Here is an 18,262-nt window from a genome sequence, read left to right on the forward strand (position 1 = left end):
TAAACATTTACTATTGTTCATGAAAAAAATGACTTTGTATTGAATATTAGTACAAACACAAAACAGCATGAAAAATGACACATGATGTGTTTAGAATTTCAAAGCCTTTTTGATTATTTTTCAAAGAGGCATGAACTACTGAACCGTTGTTGTGTAATACCACATACATTCTTAGGACAATGCAACAACAAAAAAAAGAAAAAAAATAGTTTTTAGATAAATGAAAAAGTAATTGTACAACATAAATATTAATTAAAGGCATTTTTAGAATTGCTAAACACAAAACAATAGCATACAGAAATATAGACAGACAAGATAGATAGATAGACAGACAGACACACAGAGCATTGAGCATTTTTATATAAAGAAAATGTACAGTCAGATTCTCATCCACACCCACTGCCCTCCCAAAATTATGATGCTATTGCCAGCCTCAATTGACGCAATTCAGCATTATCTAATAAATTGCCACTATAAAAGAACTGTAGAAATAGCCTAACAGATTACAGATCAGAGCTGAAGACAAGTGCACTACAAGATCCAAGAAACATGAAGACCGCGACCCTCCTGTGTCTCTGTTTCTTAGGTTTCAGGTGAGTCCTTCCATTTTCATGATACCGGGGTATAAATGAATGTATAATGTTGTAATGAAAAGTCTTCAGTGATGATTTGTGCATATCTGAGACAGTTTGCTTTTAGTTACAGTTTGGCAGCCAGCTCTGTGGAAGATGTGTACGAATATATGTGGGAGAAGAATAAAGACATCGCCAATAAGACACTCGGGACTGACTTCCTGATACAGATGCAGAACGGCAGCCTTCAGGCGGAGCGATACGTCAACTTCACCATACAGGACATCGGCTATCTACTGAAAGTGACCAAAATGCTGAAGAGATTGAGTGGAAAAGAAACTCAGCCCACTGAACTCAGGGACTTCATGAAAGGCAGATACTCAAGCTACAAAAGGTTTGCAGACTTCATGCTCAAACAATATTTTTTCAAGGTAAGAACAGAAACACAAAGACTGTAAACTTTCAAGCTAGTTCCGAATCCAATGAAGATGCTTTATATTCTCATTTCTCCAGGGTGAGCCTCCCATCCAGCAGACTCCAGCTATGAGGAAGTATCTGTCGTTCTTCATAAACCTACTGGAAAAAGAAGATCCGCTGTACTTTGCTGTGGGTCTCCTGCCCTGTGCTAGACTCTGGGTGTGGTTGAGTAATAATCTCAGCACACCTCCAACCAATGCCTACTACACTTGGAAGGTGGAGAATATGGGCGGCCATCCCGAGAAACACTACAGAGCTCTGCTGAACAAGTCTCTGAACACACCTGAAAAAGTGGCCAAGGCTAATACTATATTCCGTACACAGATGCAGAATGAGCATGATTTCTTCTTCTCATCTTGAGTGGATGATGACTGGTTGTTAGACAAGTGTTGCAAATACTGTCAACATTTCATGAGAAAATAATTTGAAATGCTTTCAAAATATTGATGGATGTATTTTACACCTTTTAAGATTTTATAGTAAAAAATTATTTAATCATTTTAAAATAATTTCATATTTCTAAGTCTAATGTAAGCATGAAAAACTGCATGTTCACAACCAATTTAAACAAAATGTAAACTTGTCTATGGTGTCTGGATATTCAGTGTCACCCAACAACAATAAAAAATATCCTCTAATATGTCTGATACGTCATTACTTTTGAGAATCTTAAATTCTGAAAAAACATTTATGGTTTTATTTTGTTACTCTTTTTTATTATTATTGAAGAAAGAAAGAAAACTCACAATACTAAAATAAAGCAATAAACATTATGTTAACAACATAAGACCTTAACATAATTGATAAAACAAATAGGAAAGAAACACAATTAATTAAATAAAAAAAGGTAAGTGTTACACATGGGAATGTCAATTAATAGTTTGTCACTGTACATTATAAGATGGCATTCTGTACAATTAACAGTATTTCAATCATGACAATTCTCTGAAAAGTTTTAGCATGTTCTTGAAAATGGCCATGTTAATGTATTTGGTCTTGGCGGACTAGATATGATTATTACTGCTGCAGAGCAAGTATGGACTTGCTACTGCTAATAGATACACAGACACTCTGCTGTGAACATGTAAGATATGCTGCTGCTGCATAAAGAGACATACATAAATCCCATTGCAGATCTAGGCAGGTGGAGCTGGTGCAGGTGGAGGGTTTCAAAGGAACTCTGAGCTGCAGGACTAGCTTAAAGCAAACAATTTAAATGAGCAAGCAATCTCATTGGCTGCAGGATTAGCAGAGGCCAATCAGCTTGTGCCATGCGGTAATGATATTATTGCCTACTAATTGCATGTAAAGGACAGATCAGCCTGGGCCCAGAGTTTTGTGACTGAACTAGACATTTTACTGTAAAATTACATGAAATGTTCCATTAGATCTATTAGTTCAAAATCTCTGGACTTTCGGAACCAGCCCTCGGACTCAGCTGGCATTGGGAGACAGACACCTTAGGTTACAAGATCCGACCTCTAGAGTATGGAGTAGAGGGCTGCATTGGGATTGAGTCCCACCGGGTCCCGCGGGACCCAACGCAAATCTCGCGGGAGCAGGCGGTTTGAACTTTGCTGCGGGCGGGAATGGGCGGCTAAAAAAAAACACTGCGGGATCGGGAGGTAGCCTAGCGACATGATGGAGATGTCAATAATGGCGCTTTTCCACTAAGTTACACAGTACCAGCTCGGCTCGGCTCGGCTCGGCTCGACTCGACTCACCTTTGTTTGGTTTTCCACTGTGTAAAAGTTGTAACTGTATCTGCTTCCAGGTACTTTTTTTCGTACCACCTCCAGCGAGGTTCTGAGCGAGCTGAGGCGATACTAAAATGTGACGTGAAAACACGGCAGACTGCTGATTGGTCAGAGAGAATCATCACTATTCACTGCGTCATCATTGCACGTGCCAGACGGAGTATCCTGAATAAAAAACAGCAAAAACAAAAACAAAACCATCCAAAAACAGCATACACTCGATTTCCTTCATTGTGGTATGTGTCCAGAATACATGCCGGCCAGGGAAACGAAACAAACAACCCCATGAATCTCTTTAATAATAGCAATACAAATACGTGTTTTTTCCTGCGGGATGGGAGAAGACACAAAAAAGTTTTGCGGGTGCGGGCGGGAGTGGACATACATATTGCGGGACCGGGCGGGAGTGTAACACATACGTTGCGGGAGCGGGCGGTAATGGTCAGAAATTCGGCGGGCGCGGGCGGGAGCGGGATGAAGAAAATAGTCCCGCGCAGGGCTCTAGTATGGAGCACTCACAATGAGGAATTTTTACAAGGGGCTTGCCCGACAATATGACCCCTTGGGATTCATTGCACCTTACACGACCTTCCAAGATGATCGTCCAGAGCATGTGGAACAAGCCGCGTGACTGGGATGACCCACTTATTCCTTAAGATCAGCAGAAGGCATGGAAGGAGTGGGAATCAGAGTTACACCTGCTGCCACGCATCTCATTATCCCGACACTATGCCTCGGCTCAAACCGGCGTCACTAGCGTCCCGAGATAACGACAGAAAAGCAGATGGGAAATAATTAGCGTAGTTGCTGTTCATAATATTAATGCATTCTTATCTGGGAACAGAAGATACCCAGGAATGGGTTTACCTGGCTTTCCTCGCGGCTAGATCCAGGGTAGCGCCCCGGCGACAGCATTCCATTCCCCACCTCGAGCTCTGTGGTGCCTTGACAGCTGCCCAATTGGCAAAGACGTTAGAGAGAGAACTGACGTTGAAGACAGATCGGACAATCCTTTGCAGCGATTCGACAACAGTGTTAACCTGGTTGCAGTCGGAGTCATGTCGCTTCAAGGACTTCGTGGGTACTCGTGTCTCCGAGATCAAAGAGCTGACAGGAGACAGTACCTGGAGTTATGTTGACTCCGCGCAGAACCCAGCAGATGATGTGACCTGTGGGAAAAACCTTGCAGAATTGGCTGTGCCTAACCACTGGAGCCAAGGGCCGTCCTTCCTCCTCAAGGGACCTGCTGAATGGCCATCCTCACCTGGAGAGGCACCAGAAGAATCACGGAGTACAAGAAGTCTGCTTCGTGTGGGGTGATATCTAGAGCAGATAGACAGGAGACCTACCTGGGCCAGTCATATGAGTCCAGGAAGGATATGGTTGAGACCGTAGCGCAGGAGGTACATGGGGAGGCAGACCGAGATGAGCCCTTGATAGCAGCCGACTACTGGCAGGCAGAGATGACTATATTCCAGAGAGGAGTTGAGAATCATACGAGCTGGAGGAAGACTCCGACGTGCTGAATGGTTAGACCCTGCATTCAAACATCCTATTGTCCTGGACCCCTTGTATCCAGGACTACGATGCTCGTCTCTGTCATCCGGGTCCTGAACGAGTATTCGCAGAGATGCGCTGGGTCTTCTGGATTCTCCATTGCAGGGAGGCAGTTCGGAGGGTGCAACACCAGTGCAAGCAGTGCCAAAGATGGAAATCTAAGCCGTTGGTCCCGAAGATGGCCGACCTACCATTCTACTCTACTGGCTTCGACTGCTTCGGGCCTTCTCAAGGCAAAATAGGACGACGCTCAGAGAAAAGATGGGGCATCATCTATAAGTGTCTTACCACCCCGGTGGTGCATCTAGACATTCTGCACAGTATGGACGCATACTTCTTCCAGATGAGCCTCAGGCGGTTCATCGCTCACAGAGGGACTCCAGCTGAACTCTATGCCGACCAGGGTATGAACTTTAAGGCAGGAGAGAAGGAGCTTTGTGAGTCTTTTTTTACAGCATGTCCTCCAAGCTGTGCAAAAGGCCACTTAATGATAAGATAATGTCAGAGAACTGTTGCGCTACTCTAGTGGGGACTGTTATTATGAAAGTCTGTAGCGCGAGCGGCCGGAAGACACACTGTCCTTTCAGCATGGCGCGAACGGCAGATTGCATCAGCTGCTGCCAGTAATCAGGTTTGCCGCATTCACGAACAGCTGAAGACGTTCATCATAGTCATTATCAGCCCTCGATTGGATGTATCTTGTGTTCGTGTGCGTCCTATAAGAGTGAGTACTTTAATCCCCCAATGTTCGCTGATTGATGCTCGTTATCAGTAATGAGCAGTTATCGGCTACATAATGTTACATGACGATGTTAATTAATCCGTGCCAGCTCTTATAACTTATCTGTCAATCATCAAAGTTCAGAGTTATAATGTTTATAATGTTATGGTAAATAATGTAGATAAATAATGAAAGTAAATGTGATGGAAGATGTTATATCAGGTGTTTATGCATCATTGTCATTGTATGAGTGGAGCAGCCTGTAGGAGCCATTTATGTTTATTGTTGGCATATTATTTTATTTTGTTTGGATATATTTATATTAGTATTTTGGACACTGGGTGACAGTGATTAGATGCACATGGTTGTATATAGGGGGCATAGGTGACAGGAAGTGGTAGCCACAGGTAGGGGGAGCACACACAGTTCTCACCAGACAACAGAGCACAGAGCACAAATCATAGACCACGGATTAGAGTCTACAGATCAGAATACACGCAAACAACTGGAAACAACAGGAAACAAGATAAGAAATCAACCGGTATGTTCATCTGTTTGTACTATTTACTACAATAAACCACAAACCTCAACTGCAATAATCTCTGGAAAATCTTTGTGTGTCTGTGTAAAAACTTCACTCCTATCTGTGCATGATGTTAAAGCTAGACGAACAACTGTGGTTAAAAAGTATATACAATTTTTTTTTTTTTTTTTTAATGGCCGATCGTTTCGCTAGATAAGACCCTATTCCTCAGCTGGGATCGTGCAGAGCCCTTTGAAACTGCATTGATTTGGACTTCAACAATTTGGTTACCGTTGAAGTCCATTGTGTGGAAAAATCCTGAAATGTTTTCCTCAAAAAACGTAATTTCTTTTCCACTGAAGAAAGAAAGACATGAACATCTTGGATGGCTCTGGGGTGGGTAAATTATCAGGAAATTTTCATTTCGAGGTGAACTAATCCTTCAACTACAAGCATGCTAATATGCATTCAGCCCACTTATGAGCCAAACCCATGTCAGTTAAAGGGATACTTCAGGATTTAGCATTAAGCTTTGTATTAGTAGAAAACCTGTGGTATTTTCGAATTACCGTGCTTTCCACCCTCATATCCCCCTGAGATGAGAGATTTATGTATTTTTTGTCTGGAAAAAATCCTCAGATGACGCAAAAATCCAGACTGATCTCATGAAATGGCGTATGTATGACACGGCAATTCGTATTTCCATTTTTGGCGTGCTATCAACACGCATAATCGCTTTTCAGCGTGTTTATCAACGCCGTTGACTTAACGTTACATTACTCTCTATATAAATATATATGACTTACCCCAACCCCGTCCCTAAACCTACCCGTCACTGGGGTTAATACCATTTATGAGTCTTCCCCTACCATCCTAGTAAAAAAATATCGCTCCCCAGATGTAGATATACATTTTGCTTCGTTTCGCTCGGAGATTTAACGGCGTAGACATGCACGCGGAATCACTCGGACATTTAATGGCGTAGACATACACGCAGAAGATGACGGCGTGGACATACACGCAGATAGCTCAAAATGCGTATAGATAACACGCCACTTGACTTGAAAGTGGCGTGTATGTTTATGCAAAGTCATGATGTCATGTTGCAAAAATCGTCATTTTGCGTCATCGGAGGATTTTTTGGCCAGAGGCTAAAGACTACAGCCAGTAGGAGGGGCTGTCCCGCATGTTTTCAGCCCGCCCATAGAGGGTGGGACCACACTCACAGAATGTACACATAGTGTCAGCCATCTTTCTTTGGAAGCTAAGCTAACAGGCTCTTGTTCTGTGGAGAAAGCTGAGTAGTAGCAGAAAGCTGAGTATTAGGGGTTACCATCCTCTTTTTCCCGGACATGTCCGGCCGTCGAGATCGTCCAAAATGTCCGGGATTTGGCTTTTGCTTTCTGCAGTCGCCATTCATTGTTTACATGCAAACCTTTTGTTTCAATCTAACTGAATTCATTCCAATTGGTGAATCTGAATGTAGTGTTTACATGAACGCTAAACAAGTGATCGGTTGATGTGCGTTTTAACATTGCTAAGAAAATTCCCACTCCTCCGTGAGAGATAGGAGACCGGTGTGTCTCAGTGATCACGCCACCGGCCTCGCGCCGTTCTCCCGCGCCCCTCAGCCTCGTCCTGCTCGCCACAGTAAACATAATGAATGGCGACTGTAGAACGCAAAAGCCGAATCCCGGACATTTTGGGCGATCTCGAAATCCCGGGCAAACTCGTCAGAGTCTCAGTAGCCTAGCCTTGTTGTTTTCAACTGCGCTCTCTTACCGGTAGGCGTGGCTTGGGAGTGGCCTCCTAGGGCAGCGAGACCTCTGTGTCGACACGCCCCACGGAAGAGAGGGGTGGGGTGAGCAGTTGCTCATTATCATTTAAAGAGACATGTCGCTGTGAACAGAGCTGTTTTTTGAGGAGGAAAAAGGGTGTTGTTTTACACAACCATTGAGGAATTTTAACCAAAGTATGTTAAAAACTTTTGTAACGTAAACGACTCGGGGTAAATGTGAATTAGCTCAAGACTATAGGGAATATTAATATTTATAACGCATGGTCATAATTCATAAGTCGCATGTACATTTATTTTATCAATTTTCGAGATTACCTTGTTCTGTACTGTCTGATCATTACAGTTAAGAAGGGGTATCCCTTTTAAACTCCACGAAAGTTTTATCTTCTGGCCGCGAATATCAAACTTTCTGAGTTTATGAATTAAAACTACTCAAGGTAGTCAATATCGAGCTTGTAGCTTAGATCTTGAAGTTTCATTGACTTTTATAAGGTGGGTTTTCAAACACAGAGACAATTAAAAGTATAAATGGGTTTATTAATAAAATGGCACACACTAGAGATTATATAAACTACAAACATAAACGTACGTAAAAATGCAAACAAACCAATAAACATTTAACCGAACACAAAAACATGAAATGAAAGAAAGAAAGATATAGAGGGAAGATAGAGGGTAACTTAGTCCACAGACCTAAGACCTAGACACCTGGAACAGCTTTTATAGGAATCAATATACTTGCGAGTGCTCTTTTTGGTCAGGCTGAAGCTGATGCAAGAAGCGAGGATGGTGTCCTGTTTCTGCTGCGTCTTCCGGTGTCGCGGGAAGCTTGAAAGGCTCACTGAATGTGATGTTACCGAGAAAGTTCAGATTCGTCTCCCGGGATGGGAGAGGCTGGAAATCTTAGTTGCAGAGACCGGCAGCTACGACTGGAACATGGGTTCGTTCGATGGAGAAGGCCAGGGCCTCCTTCAGATGTTCCTTGGAGAAGCGCTGCGCCGGGGAGGAGGGTCCAGAGAAGTTGGATGAGTTGGAAGCGGAAGGATGAGAGAGAAGAGAAGAGAAGGTTTTGGACTTTTATCAGTGTCCCAGGTGCCGTCCCCTCCTTCGTGTAGGACGAATCAGCTGTCGAGATTTTTCGAGCGGGAAGATTCCTTTGTCCGGTTAGACACGCCCACTCGAATGAGTCATGATTGACTTTAACTGGAGAGGATTTTCTCCAGACATATGAACTTATAAAACAATGCGCATCACTGAATTCTGTTATTGGAATTCAACTCCGTTAGCTGGAGAGGATTACAAAGATATCAAAAATAGAATCTAGGCGTTGTAGCCATGCAACGATACATTATTATGCATTTGTATAGGCAATAGCAGTTCTATTAAGGTCACAAATAGGACATATGCTTTCCTATGGGTTACACACACCTCTTAACACACAAATATATATATTTAGTACCTTTAGGAGTGACTTTATGGGTAAAAGTCCTTTTCTGAAAGGGGGTTTCTGTTTCACAGTCCAGAGTGTGTTTGTATGTGTGTGTGTGTTGGAATGTTGCGACCCTGTTATCTCATGCATAGGGCTGGATAGCTCTGTGGTCAAATTTTATGACCTGCCAATGAGCTCGGGTTACGGGATGCGATTCTACTGGGAGAACATTCTTCAAAAATACATTTCAGATCCAAACACTCGAAGATCATAACTGTATGATCACAACACATTAATCACACATACATACAGGAAATTCAGATACCAGTCTGAGTTACACACATTTTAAGTTAAACACAAAAGGATGTTGGTGTGTGTGTGTGTGTGTGTGTGTGTGTGTGTGTGTGTGTACGTGTGTGTGTGTTCTGGAATGTCACGAGTCTGTGAGGTTGTAAAAGTCACAGGGAGTCCAGAGCTGAAATGGGGGTTTTAGAGGGGATTCTAAGAAAACAGGGTTTCCTTATGTGACTCAAATGTCCCTCGGGGGAGCCACAAAGATGCAATTTTGACCGTTCAAGCAGACTTGGAGATCAGGATTTACTAATTTGAACAGCATGTGACCGCATGTCATAGTCATTGTCGTTACATATTACATGAAGACCCTGAAGAATCATACCAACTTATGGAAAATTGGCATCCGATGACCCCTTTACATTGGTTTGTCCAATTTATGAGTGAGTGTAAAAACAACATTCGGTAATCATGGCAAAGTTGCTTCCATGCCAAAGACCTTATAAAGAAACAAAAATAGAGAAAAGCCACCGCCTTCATGTTTCTTGCTTCTTGATGTCCGGTCTACTTCAACTTCCTCATTCTCCAATCCAAGCACTACAGTTTCTAGGAACAGCCACTTTCACATACAGTCATTCACATTTATTGGGTAATGAAGATTCACGCCAGCGTACTGTTTTCATGTTTATATGTGAAAGTTGCAGACTAAATTCTGAGGTCAAGTTTTAAGGAACTTCTACAGACAGTAGATAACCAAAGTCTGCTGCTTTGTCCAAACCGGCGGAAGCAGAAATACAGAATGTGATACACACCAGTGATTCCATCGAAAAACATTTTAGTGTTATGTATTAAAAGATTGTGTGTAAAATACATTAAATATTTTCTCACATAAGCAATGTGCAATTTATTTTAACATTTCGCTCAGATTCTCTTTTTCGTATTTGGGTGAAGCAAGAAGAGACATGTTAAATTGATGTCCCTTACATTGGTTGGATTTTCCCAAGGCAAAAAACGAATAGATCTAATGGAACATTTCATGTAATTTACAGTAAAATGTCTAGTTCAGTCACGAAACTCTGGGCCCAGGCTGATCTGTCCTTTACATGCAATTAGCAGGCAATCATATCAACATACTAAACATGCTAAAACTTTTCAGAGAATTGTCATGATTGAAATTCTGTTAATTGTACAGAATGCCATCTTATAATGTACAGTCAAGTCAAGTCAAGTTTATTTGTATAGCGCTTTTAGATTTGTAGATGATTTGTAGATGCGACTTTAATCTAGTTTTAAACTGGGAGAGCGAGTCTGAGCAACGAACAGTATCAGGAAGACTATTCCAGAGTTTTGGAGCCAAATGTGAAAATGCTCTCCCTCCTTTGGTGGTTCTGGATATCCAAGGTATGACCAAAAGCCTTGAATTTAGTGATCTTAAAGAGCGCGATGGATTATAGGGTGATAGAAGATCCGTTAAATAGACTGGAGCTAAGCCGTTTAGGGCTTTATAAGTCAGTAGCAATACCTTGTAATTAATAGTGACAGTGACAAACTATTAATTGACATTCCCATGTGTAACACTTAACTTTTTTTATTTAATTAATTGTGTTTCTTTCCTATTTGTTTTATCAATTATGTTAAGGTCTTATGTTGTTAACACAATGTTTATTGTTTTATTTTAGTATTGTGAGTTTTCTTTCTTTCTTTAATAAAAAAAGATTAATAAATAACAAAATAAAACCATAAATGTTTTTCAGAATTTAAGATTCTCAAAAGTAATGACGTATCAGACATATTAGAGGATCTTTTTTATTGTTGTTGGGTGACACTGAATATCCAGACACAATAGACAAGTTTACATTTTTGTTTAAATTGGCTGTGAACATGCAGTTTTTCATGCGTACATTAGACTTAGAAATATTAAATTATTTTAAAATGATTAAATAATTTGTACTATATAATCTTAAAAGGTGTAAAATATATCCATCAATATTTTGAAAGCATTTCAAATCATTTTCTCATGAAATGTTGACAGTATTTGCAACACTTATCTAACAACCAGTCATCATCCACTCAAGATGAGAAGAAGAAATCATGCTCATTCTGCATCTGTGTACGGAATATAGTATTAGCCTTGGCCACTTTTTCAGGTGTGTTCAGAGACTTGTTCAGCAGAGCTCTGTAGTGTTTCTCGGGATGGCCGCCCATATTCTCCACCTTCCAAGTGTAGTAGGCATTGGTTGGAGGTGTGCTGAGATTATTACTCAACCACACCCAGAGTCTAGCACAGGGCAGGAGACCCACAGCAAAGTACAGCGGATCTTCTTTTTCCAGCAGGTTTATGTAGAACGACAGATACTTCCTCATAGCTGGAGTCTGCTGGATGGGAGGCTCACCCTGGAGAAATGAGAATATAAAGCATCTTCAGTGGATTCAGAACTAGCTTGAAAGTTTAAAGTCTTTGTGTTTCTGTTCTTATCTTGAAAAAATATTGTTTGAGCATGAAGTCTGCAAAGCTTTTGTAGCTTGAGTATCTGTCTTTCATGAAGTCCCTGAGTTCAGTGGGCTTAGTTTTTTTCCCACTCATTATCTTCAGCATTTTGGTCACTTTCAGTAGATAGCCGATGTCCTGTATGGTGAAGCTGACGTATCGCTCCGCCTGAAGGCTGCCGTTCTGCATCTGTATCAGGAAGTCAGTCCCGAGTGTCTTATTGGCGATGTCTTTATTCTTCTCCCACATATATTCGTACACATCTTCCACAGAGCTGGCTGCCAAACTGTAACTAAAAGCAAACTGTCTCAGATATGCACAAATCATCACTGAAGACTTTTCATTACAACATTATACATTCATTTACATCTTGGATCTTGTAGTAGTGCACTTGTCTTCAGCTCTGATCTGTAATCTGTTATTTCTACAGTTATTTTATAGTGGCAGTTTATTAGCTAATGCTGAATTGCAACAATTGAGGCTGGCAATAACATCATCATTTTGGGAGGGCAGTGAGTGTGGATGGCAGAGCTCATATCGAATCTTGTGAACTTCCTTATCAACCCTGTTGACTTCCTGCCTATCTATCTATCTATCTATCTATCTATCTATCTATCTATCTATCTATCTATCTATCTATCTATCTATCTATCTATCTATCTATCTATCTATCTTTCTATCTTTCTGTCTTTCTGTCTGCCATTGTTTTGTGTTTAGTAAAACTAAAAATGCCTTTAAATAATATTTATGTAGTACAATTACTTTTTCATTTATATAAAAACTATCTATCTATCTATCTATCTATCTATCTATCTATCTATCTATCTATCTATCTATCATTTTTTTTCTTTTTTTATTGTCCTAAGAATGTATGTGGTATTACACAACAACGGTTCAGTAGTTCACGCCTCTTCACAAAAAAGCTTTGAAATTCTAAACACATCATGTGTCATTTTTCATGCTGTTTTGTGTTTGTACTAATATTCAATACAAAGTAATTTTTATCATGAACAATAGTAAATGTTTATCAATATTCATTAAACAAAACAGTTTTAAATACCAAATATAGGCCTATTAAATACCTAATTTAATACTACTTTATTTTGTATTTTTTTACTTTGTCTGTGATATTTAATATTTCCTCACATAAGCTTATATGTCTTATATCTTATAGTGATTTGTGGGTTTCTGACATAAACTGAAAGTGTGAGTTACCCCACATTCACCAGTGCCTTAGTTACAGTAATGTATATGTGGTAAATATCTTTTGTAAGACATTGCAGAAAGATTTCTCCTTTCTTTCTTTCTGTCTTTCTTCTTCTTTTTTGGCTATGGATTCCTGTAATAAGTATTAAACAGTCTAATTTTTGAAAAGATATTGCAGTGGGGGCAGTGGGGTGTGGATGAGAATCTGACTGTACATTTTCTTTAAATAAAAATGCTCATATCGAATCTTGTGAACCTCCTTATCAACCCTATTGACTTCCTGCCTGTCTCCTATCTGTCTATCTATCTATCTATCTATCTATCTATCTATCTATCTATCTATCTATCTATCTATCTATCTATCTATCTAGTGTGTTGTTCTGGACACCTCATAGAAATGATCTAAGCTGAAAAAAAATATTTTACAATTAGTCTGAAACGCTACTTAGCCTGGACTTCATTGGGTGATTCCGGGGAGTTAAAGCAGAATTTGAGGTAGCATTGTTTTGACCCTAATTACAAGTCTCCAACAAGTTTCCTTGTTGACCGGGTTGTCCACCCAGGTTGTGATCCTCAGACATCATAAATTTAATTTTTATATGACAACCTTTTACAGCAGCCCATGTCTGATTTCCTAAAAAACAGGTGTTTTGCCCCCTGGGTGCTATCTCCCGGACCCCTCCCGGTTTGTTATATCTCCCGGGAAACTCCCGTAATTTGCATGGCCCAAACTCCTTTGAGAATTATCGGACCAATATGTTTGTCTAATGTTGACCAGTTGCCAGATCTTGTATTAAATGCATTATATTCACACAATCCACACACCATATTCAATTTCAACCTGGCAACCTATAACCCAGTTGCGCAGTCGCGGAAAGTTTAACCCGAAAGCGAGCCCATAGACATGGCAGGTGAAGGCGGTGTCCCCGCAAAGAAACCGAAGTACAGTTGTAAATGTAAATTACAAATAAAAAATATAAAGAAATATTAATAAATTAAGTTATGTTTTCATTTATAGGTATTGCAATGTAAATAATACACTTAACACGTGCAGTACAGCATGAGCCTACCTCTTGCTATTCTCCAACCGTCATTGTGTGACTCATTTGCCTGATTGCAATTATGCTTGTTCTTTTCAAAATGAGACTGTTTAATACTTATTACAGGAATTCATAGCCAAAAAAGAAGAAGAAAGACAGAAAGAAAGAAGAAATCTTTCTGCAATGTCTTACAAAAGGTAATTACCACATATACATTACTGTAACTAAGGCACTGGTGAATGTGGGGTAACTCACACTTTCAGTTTATGTCAGAAACCCACAAATCACTATAAGATAGGCTATAAGACATATAAGCTTCATGTGAGGAAATATGAAATATCACAGACAAAGTTAAAAATAAAAAAGCAGTATTAAATTAGGTAGGCTATAAAATAGGCCTATATTTAGTATTTAAAACTGTTTTGTTTAATGAATATTGATAAACATTTACTATTGTTCATGATAAAAATGACTTTGTATTGAATATTAGTACAAACACAAAACAGCATGAAAAATGACACATGATGTGTTTAGAATTTCAAAGCTTTTTTGTTTATTTTTCAAAGAGGCATGAACTTCTGAACCGTTGTTGTGTAATACCACATACATTCTTAGGACAATGAAAAAAAAATTTTTTTTTGTTTGTTTTTAGATAGATGAAAAAGTATTAATATAAGGCATTTTTAGTATTGCTAAACACAAAATAATGGCAGACAGAAAGGCAGACACAGATAGATAGATAGATAGATAGATAGATAGATAGATAGATAGATAGATAGATAGATAGATAGATAGATAGATAGATAGATAGATAGATAGATAGATATAGATAGATAGATAGATAGATAGATAGATGGGCAGGAAGTCAACAGGGTTGATAAGGAAGTTCACAAGAATCGAAATGAGCTCTGCCATCCACACCCACTGCCCTCACAAAATAATGATGTTATTGTCAGCCTCAATTGTTGCAATTCAGCATGATCCGGAATGCGGAATCCCTGACAACATTCAAAAGACAGCTGTAAACTCATCTCTTCCATGAGCACTTAACCTCATAAAAAAATTACTTTTCCTTTTCCTTTAATCCTCCCTTATGCTACTCTGAACAATGCCTGAACGTTGTATTTTTTTGCATTGTATTTGTTTCACAATACAACGTTGCATTGTTTTTGCCTCTTCATAATGACTCGCTTAATTTAGTCCTAAACTGTAAGTCGCTTTTGACAAAGCGTCTGCTAAATGACTATAAGTAAATGCATGGTGGTTGTCCACACACTGCAAAGACACATTTATAGGCAAACACCATATAAAAGAAAATGTTGCATCCGATGACCCCTTTAAAAACCCTTTTCATTTCTATAATAAATGGGGAATCTTAACTGTAAAGTGCCGGAGAAAGCAGGCGGAAGCGAGGATCTAAACTCAAGGTTTTAATGAAATAGACATAGAACAAATAATAAAGAACTTCAGGGATAAAGAAACAAAACCACGAGCATGACAAGACTAGAAGCAACCCTTACATGTACAACAACTGACAAAGTAACAAGTGAAACACAAGGGCTATAAATACACAGGGACCAACAAGCTAAACAAGATAACAAGGGGGTGTGGCTAATTAGAAACACCTGGGGATACTAATAAACTAGAAAAACTACAAAGGACTACAAAACATGACACAGAACAAAAAATAACTAAAGTCCACACAAGACGAGGGAAACACAAGACAGGAATCATTACATTAACATAATGGCTCTTTATTAATCTTTTTTGCTAATCAGAAATACATGAGAGGATGTATTGAACATTCTCATAGTAACAAAAATAATCCTCTTGTCTTGTCCAAGAGTTCAGTTTAATAATGGTTTGTAACAGGTGAACAACTGTCCCAGTAACAGTTTGGAAATTAAATCTGTCGAGGATGTTTATGAATTTTTATCGGAGAAAAATATTGAAATTGATTATGAGACGATCCGGGTGGACTTCCTTATAAAATGTCACCGGGTGAAATTGAAGAAATACACACCGGAAGCAAACTATGCTTTTTGAAATTTGGGGTTTTATTCTGACTGCTGTTTAAAATAAGTGACAGCGGTCAATGGGAGCACAATTAGACAGATAAAAGTCTGAGATTTCACAAGGAAAAACTTGATTTCACTAGTTAAACAAAAACAAAACAAAAAGCGAAAAATGGCTTCTCTGATCGCGCGCACCGCACGCATCCAGCACAAGTGAATAATATCGTGAGAAGAGAGGGATTTCTTAAAGGGGCCACGAACATTTTTAATGCAAAATAGAAACAAGGTATATTTACACTACTTGGCCACGAAAATTACAGAACGGCAGCCTTCAGGCGGAGTGATACGTCAACTTCACCATACAGGACATCGGCTATCTACTGAAAGTGACCAAAATGCTGAAGAGATTGAGTGGAAAAGAAACTCAGCCCACTGAACTCAGGGACTTCAGTCATTTTTTCAAGGTAAGAACAGAAACACAGACTTTAAACTTTCAAGCTAGTTCTGAAGGTGGTGTAGCTATAACCACCTGCAGCTTAACACTACAAAAACAAAGGAGATGGTGGTCGACTTCCGGAGACCAAGGCCCCAACTGTAGCCTGTGCTTATTGAAGGGGACCGTGTTGAGGTGGTCCAAACCTACAAATACCAAGGCCTGCAGTTGGACGAGAGACTGGACTGGTCCAAAAACATAGATGCCCTATACAGGAAGGGACAGAGTCGACTCTACTTCCTGAGAAGGCTAGGGTCCTTCAATATCTGTACGAAGCTGCTGCAGATGTTCTATCAGACGGTCATCGCTAGCGTCCTTTTTTATGCTGTGGTATGTTGGGGGAGCGGCATTAAAAAAAGGGATGCTACGCGGCTGGATAAGCTGGTGAAGAAGGCTGGTTCTGTGGTGGGTGTGAAACTTGACTCTGTAACATCTGTAGCAGAGAGAAGGACCCTTAGCAAGCTTCTTTCCATCTTGGACAATGCCCAACACCCACTGCACAAGATCATCATCAGACAGAAGAGCACCTTTAGCGACAGGATGCTCTCTCTGTCCTGTTCTACTGACAGACTGAGGCAGTCGTTTGTCCCTCAGGCGATCCGGCTTTTTAATTTATCCCTGTGAACAGGGTGTAATTTAATTTAATTTAATTGTATTTATTAATTCGGCAGCTTGTCTGTCTTGTTTGTTTTTTTAGCTGTTGCTACTGGAAACCTGAATTTCCCTAGTGGATGAATAAAGTATTTATCTATCTATCTATCTATTAAAAAGTAAAGGAGACAGAATTCCACCCTGGCGAACACCATTGGTCACTTGGAAGGGAGCAGATGTTACATTCCCCAATCTAACTCTCATAGTCTGATGCGAGTACTAGTAAACCAAGATTCATGGCCATGGCATTCATGGCCTCTCGGCGGATATGGTCTTTGACGGGGCCCTAATTTGTTTACAAATTTTGGAAGGAATTTTGTAGGTTTTCTGGGGGCAACTGTTAGTCTTTCCTCTGGTTTATAGTGGATATACTGTTTGTTTTTTGTTTTTTTCCTTTACATTGTGACAAAGACCAACATAAACCACACAAAATATGCTCACAATCACACACTGACACAACAGGCCGAGAATTTTTATTCAATAAATACATTTTTGTTCTTGATGTACTCGTCACTGTGTGACTCATTGGCCTGATTGCAATTGAGTCACTGTTTAATACTTATTACAGGAATTCATAACCAAAAAAAAAAAAAGAAAGACAGAAAGAAAGAAAATCATGTCTTACAAAAGATGATAACCATATATATTACTGTAACTGAGGCACCGGTGAATGTGAGGTAACTCATACTTTCAGTTTATGTCAGAAACCCACAAATAACTACATAATATAAGACAATTTAAGCTTTGTGTGAGGAAAATTAATGTATGAGTTGCAAATATCACAAAGTAAAAAAAAAAAAAGTAGTATTAAATTAGGTATAAAACATATTTAATATTTAAAACTGTTTTGTTTCCTTCATTTTAATAAACATTTACAATTCTTCATGAAAAAATAACTTTGTATTGAATATTAGTAAAAACACAAAACACCATGAAAGTTTCAAAGCTTTTTGGATTATTTTTCAAAGAGGCATGAACTTCTGAACCATTATTGCGCAATACCACATACATTTTTAAGACAATGCAAAAAAAAAGTATAATATTATTAACTGTAAATAATTAAGATGTTTTTCAGGTAATTTATTTAAAATCTGTGAGATTTAAATTGTTTTTTAAAAGTTAAATTTGTTTAAATGTTTTTAGATACATGAAAGAATACATATGACCAAAAAAAAAAAAAAAAAAAACTATGACGTTACTCACAGAATCTATTGACGCAATTCAGCATTAGCTAATAAACTGCC

The 18,262-nt window shown here is 39.3% G+C and overlaps 1 protein-coding gene and 1 long non-coding RNA gene across 3 annotated transcripts; one reads left to right on the plus strand and one right to left on the minus strand.

The window, feature by feature from the left end:
* Positions 1–19: 19 nt before the first annotated feature.
* On the plus strand, positions 20–1,687 carry teni.1 (thiaminase I, tandem duplicate 1). Of its 2 annotated transcripts, none has more exons than XM_082167107.1 (3): positions 20–593; positions 706–1,003; positions 1,086–1,687. In XM_082167107.1, exons 1-3 carry the CDS (start codon positions 550–552, stop codon positions 1,407–1,409), a joined length of 666 nt encoding a protein of 221 aa, XP_082023233.1. In that variant the 5' UTR covers positions 20–549; the 3' UTR covers positions 1,410–1,687. The 2 variants fall into 2 exon arrangements, with proteins under 2 accessions (XP_082023233.1, XP_082023232.1); XM_082167106.1 differs by having other exon boundaries at positions 218–593; positions 700–1,003.
* Positions 1,688–10,917: 9,230 nt separating this feature from the next.
* Positions 10,918–14,049, minus strand: LOC309496643. The gene is made up of 2 exons (XR_014205189.1): positions 13,890–14,049; positions 10,918–11,905 (listed from the first exon to the last, which is right to left on the minus strand). It is a non-coding gene; the product is annotated as an uncharacterized lncRNA (long non-coding RNA).
* Between the last annotated feature and the right edge of the window lie 4,213 nt (positions 14,050–18,262).

Source organism: Leuciscus leuciscus, assembly GCF_965113295.1.
Source record: "Leuciscus leuciscus genome assembly, chromosome: 4".
NCBI lineage: Eukaryota > Metazoa > Chordata > Actinopteri > Cypriniformes > Leuciscidae > Leuciscus > Leuciscus leuciscus.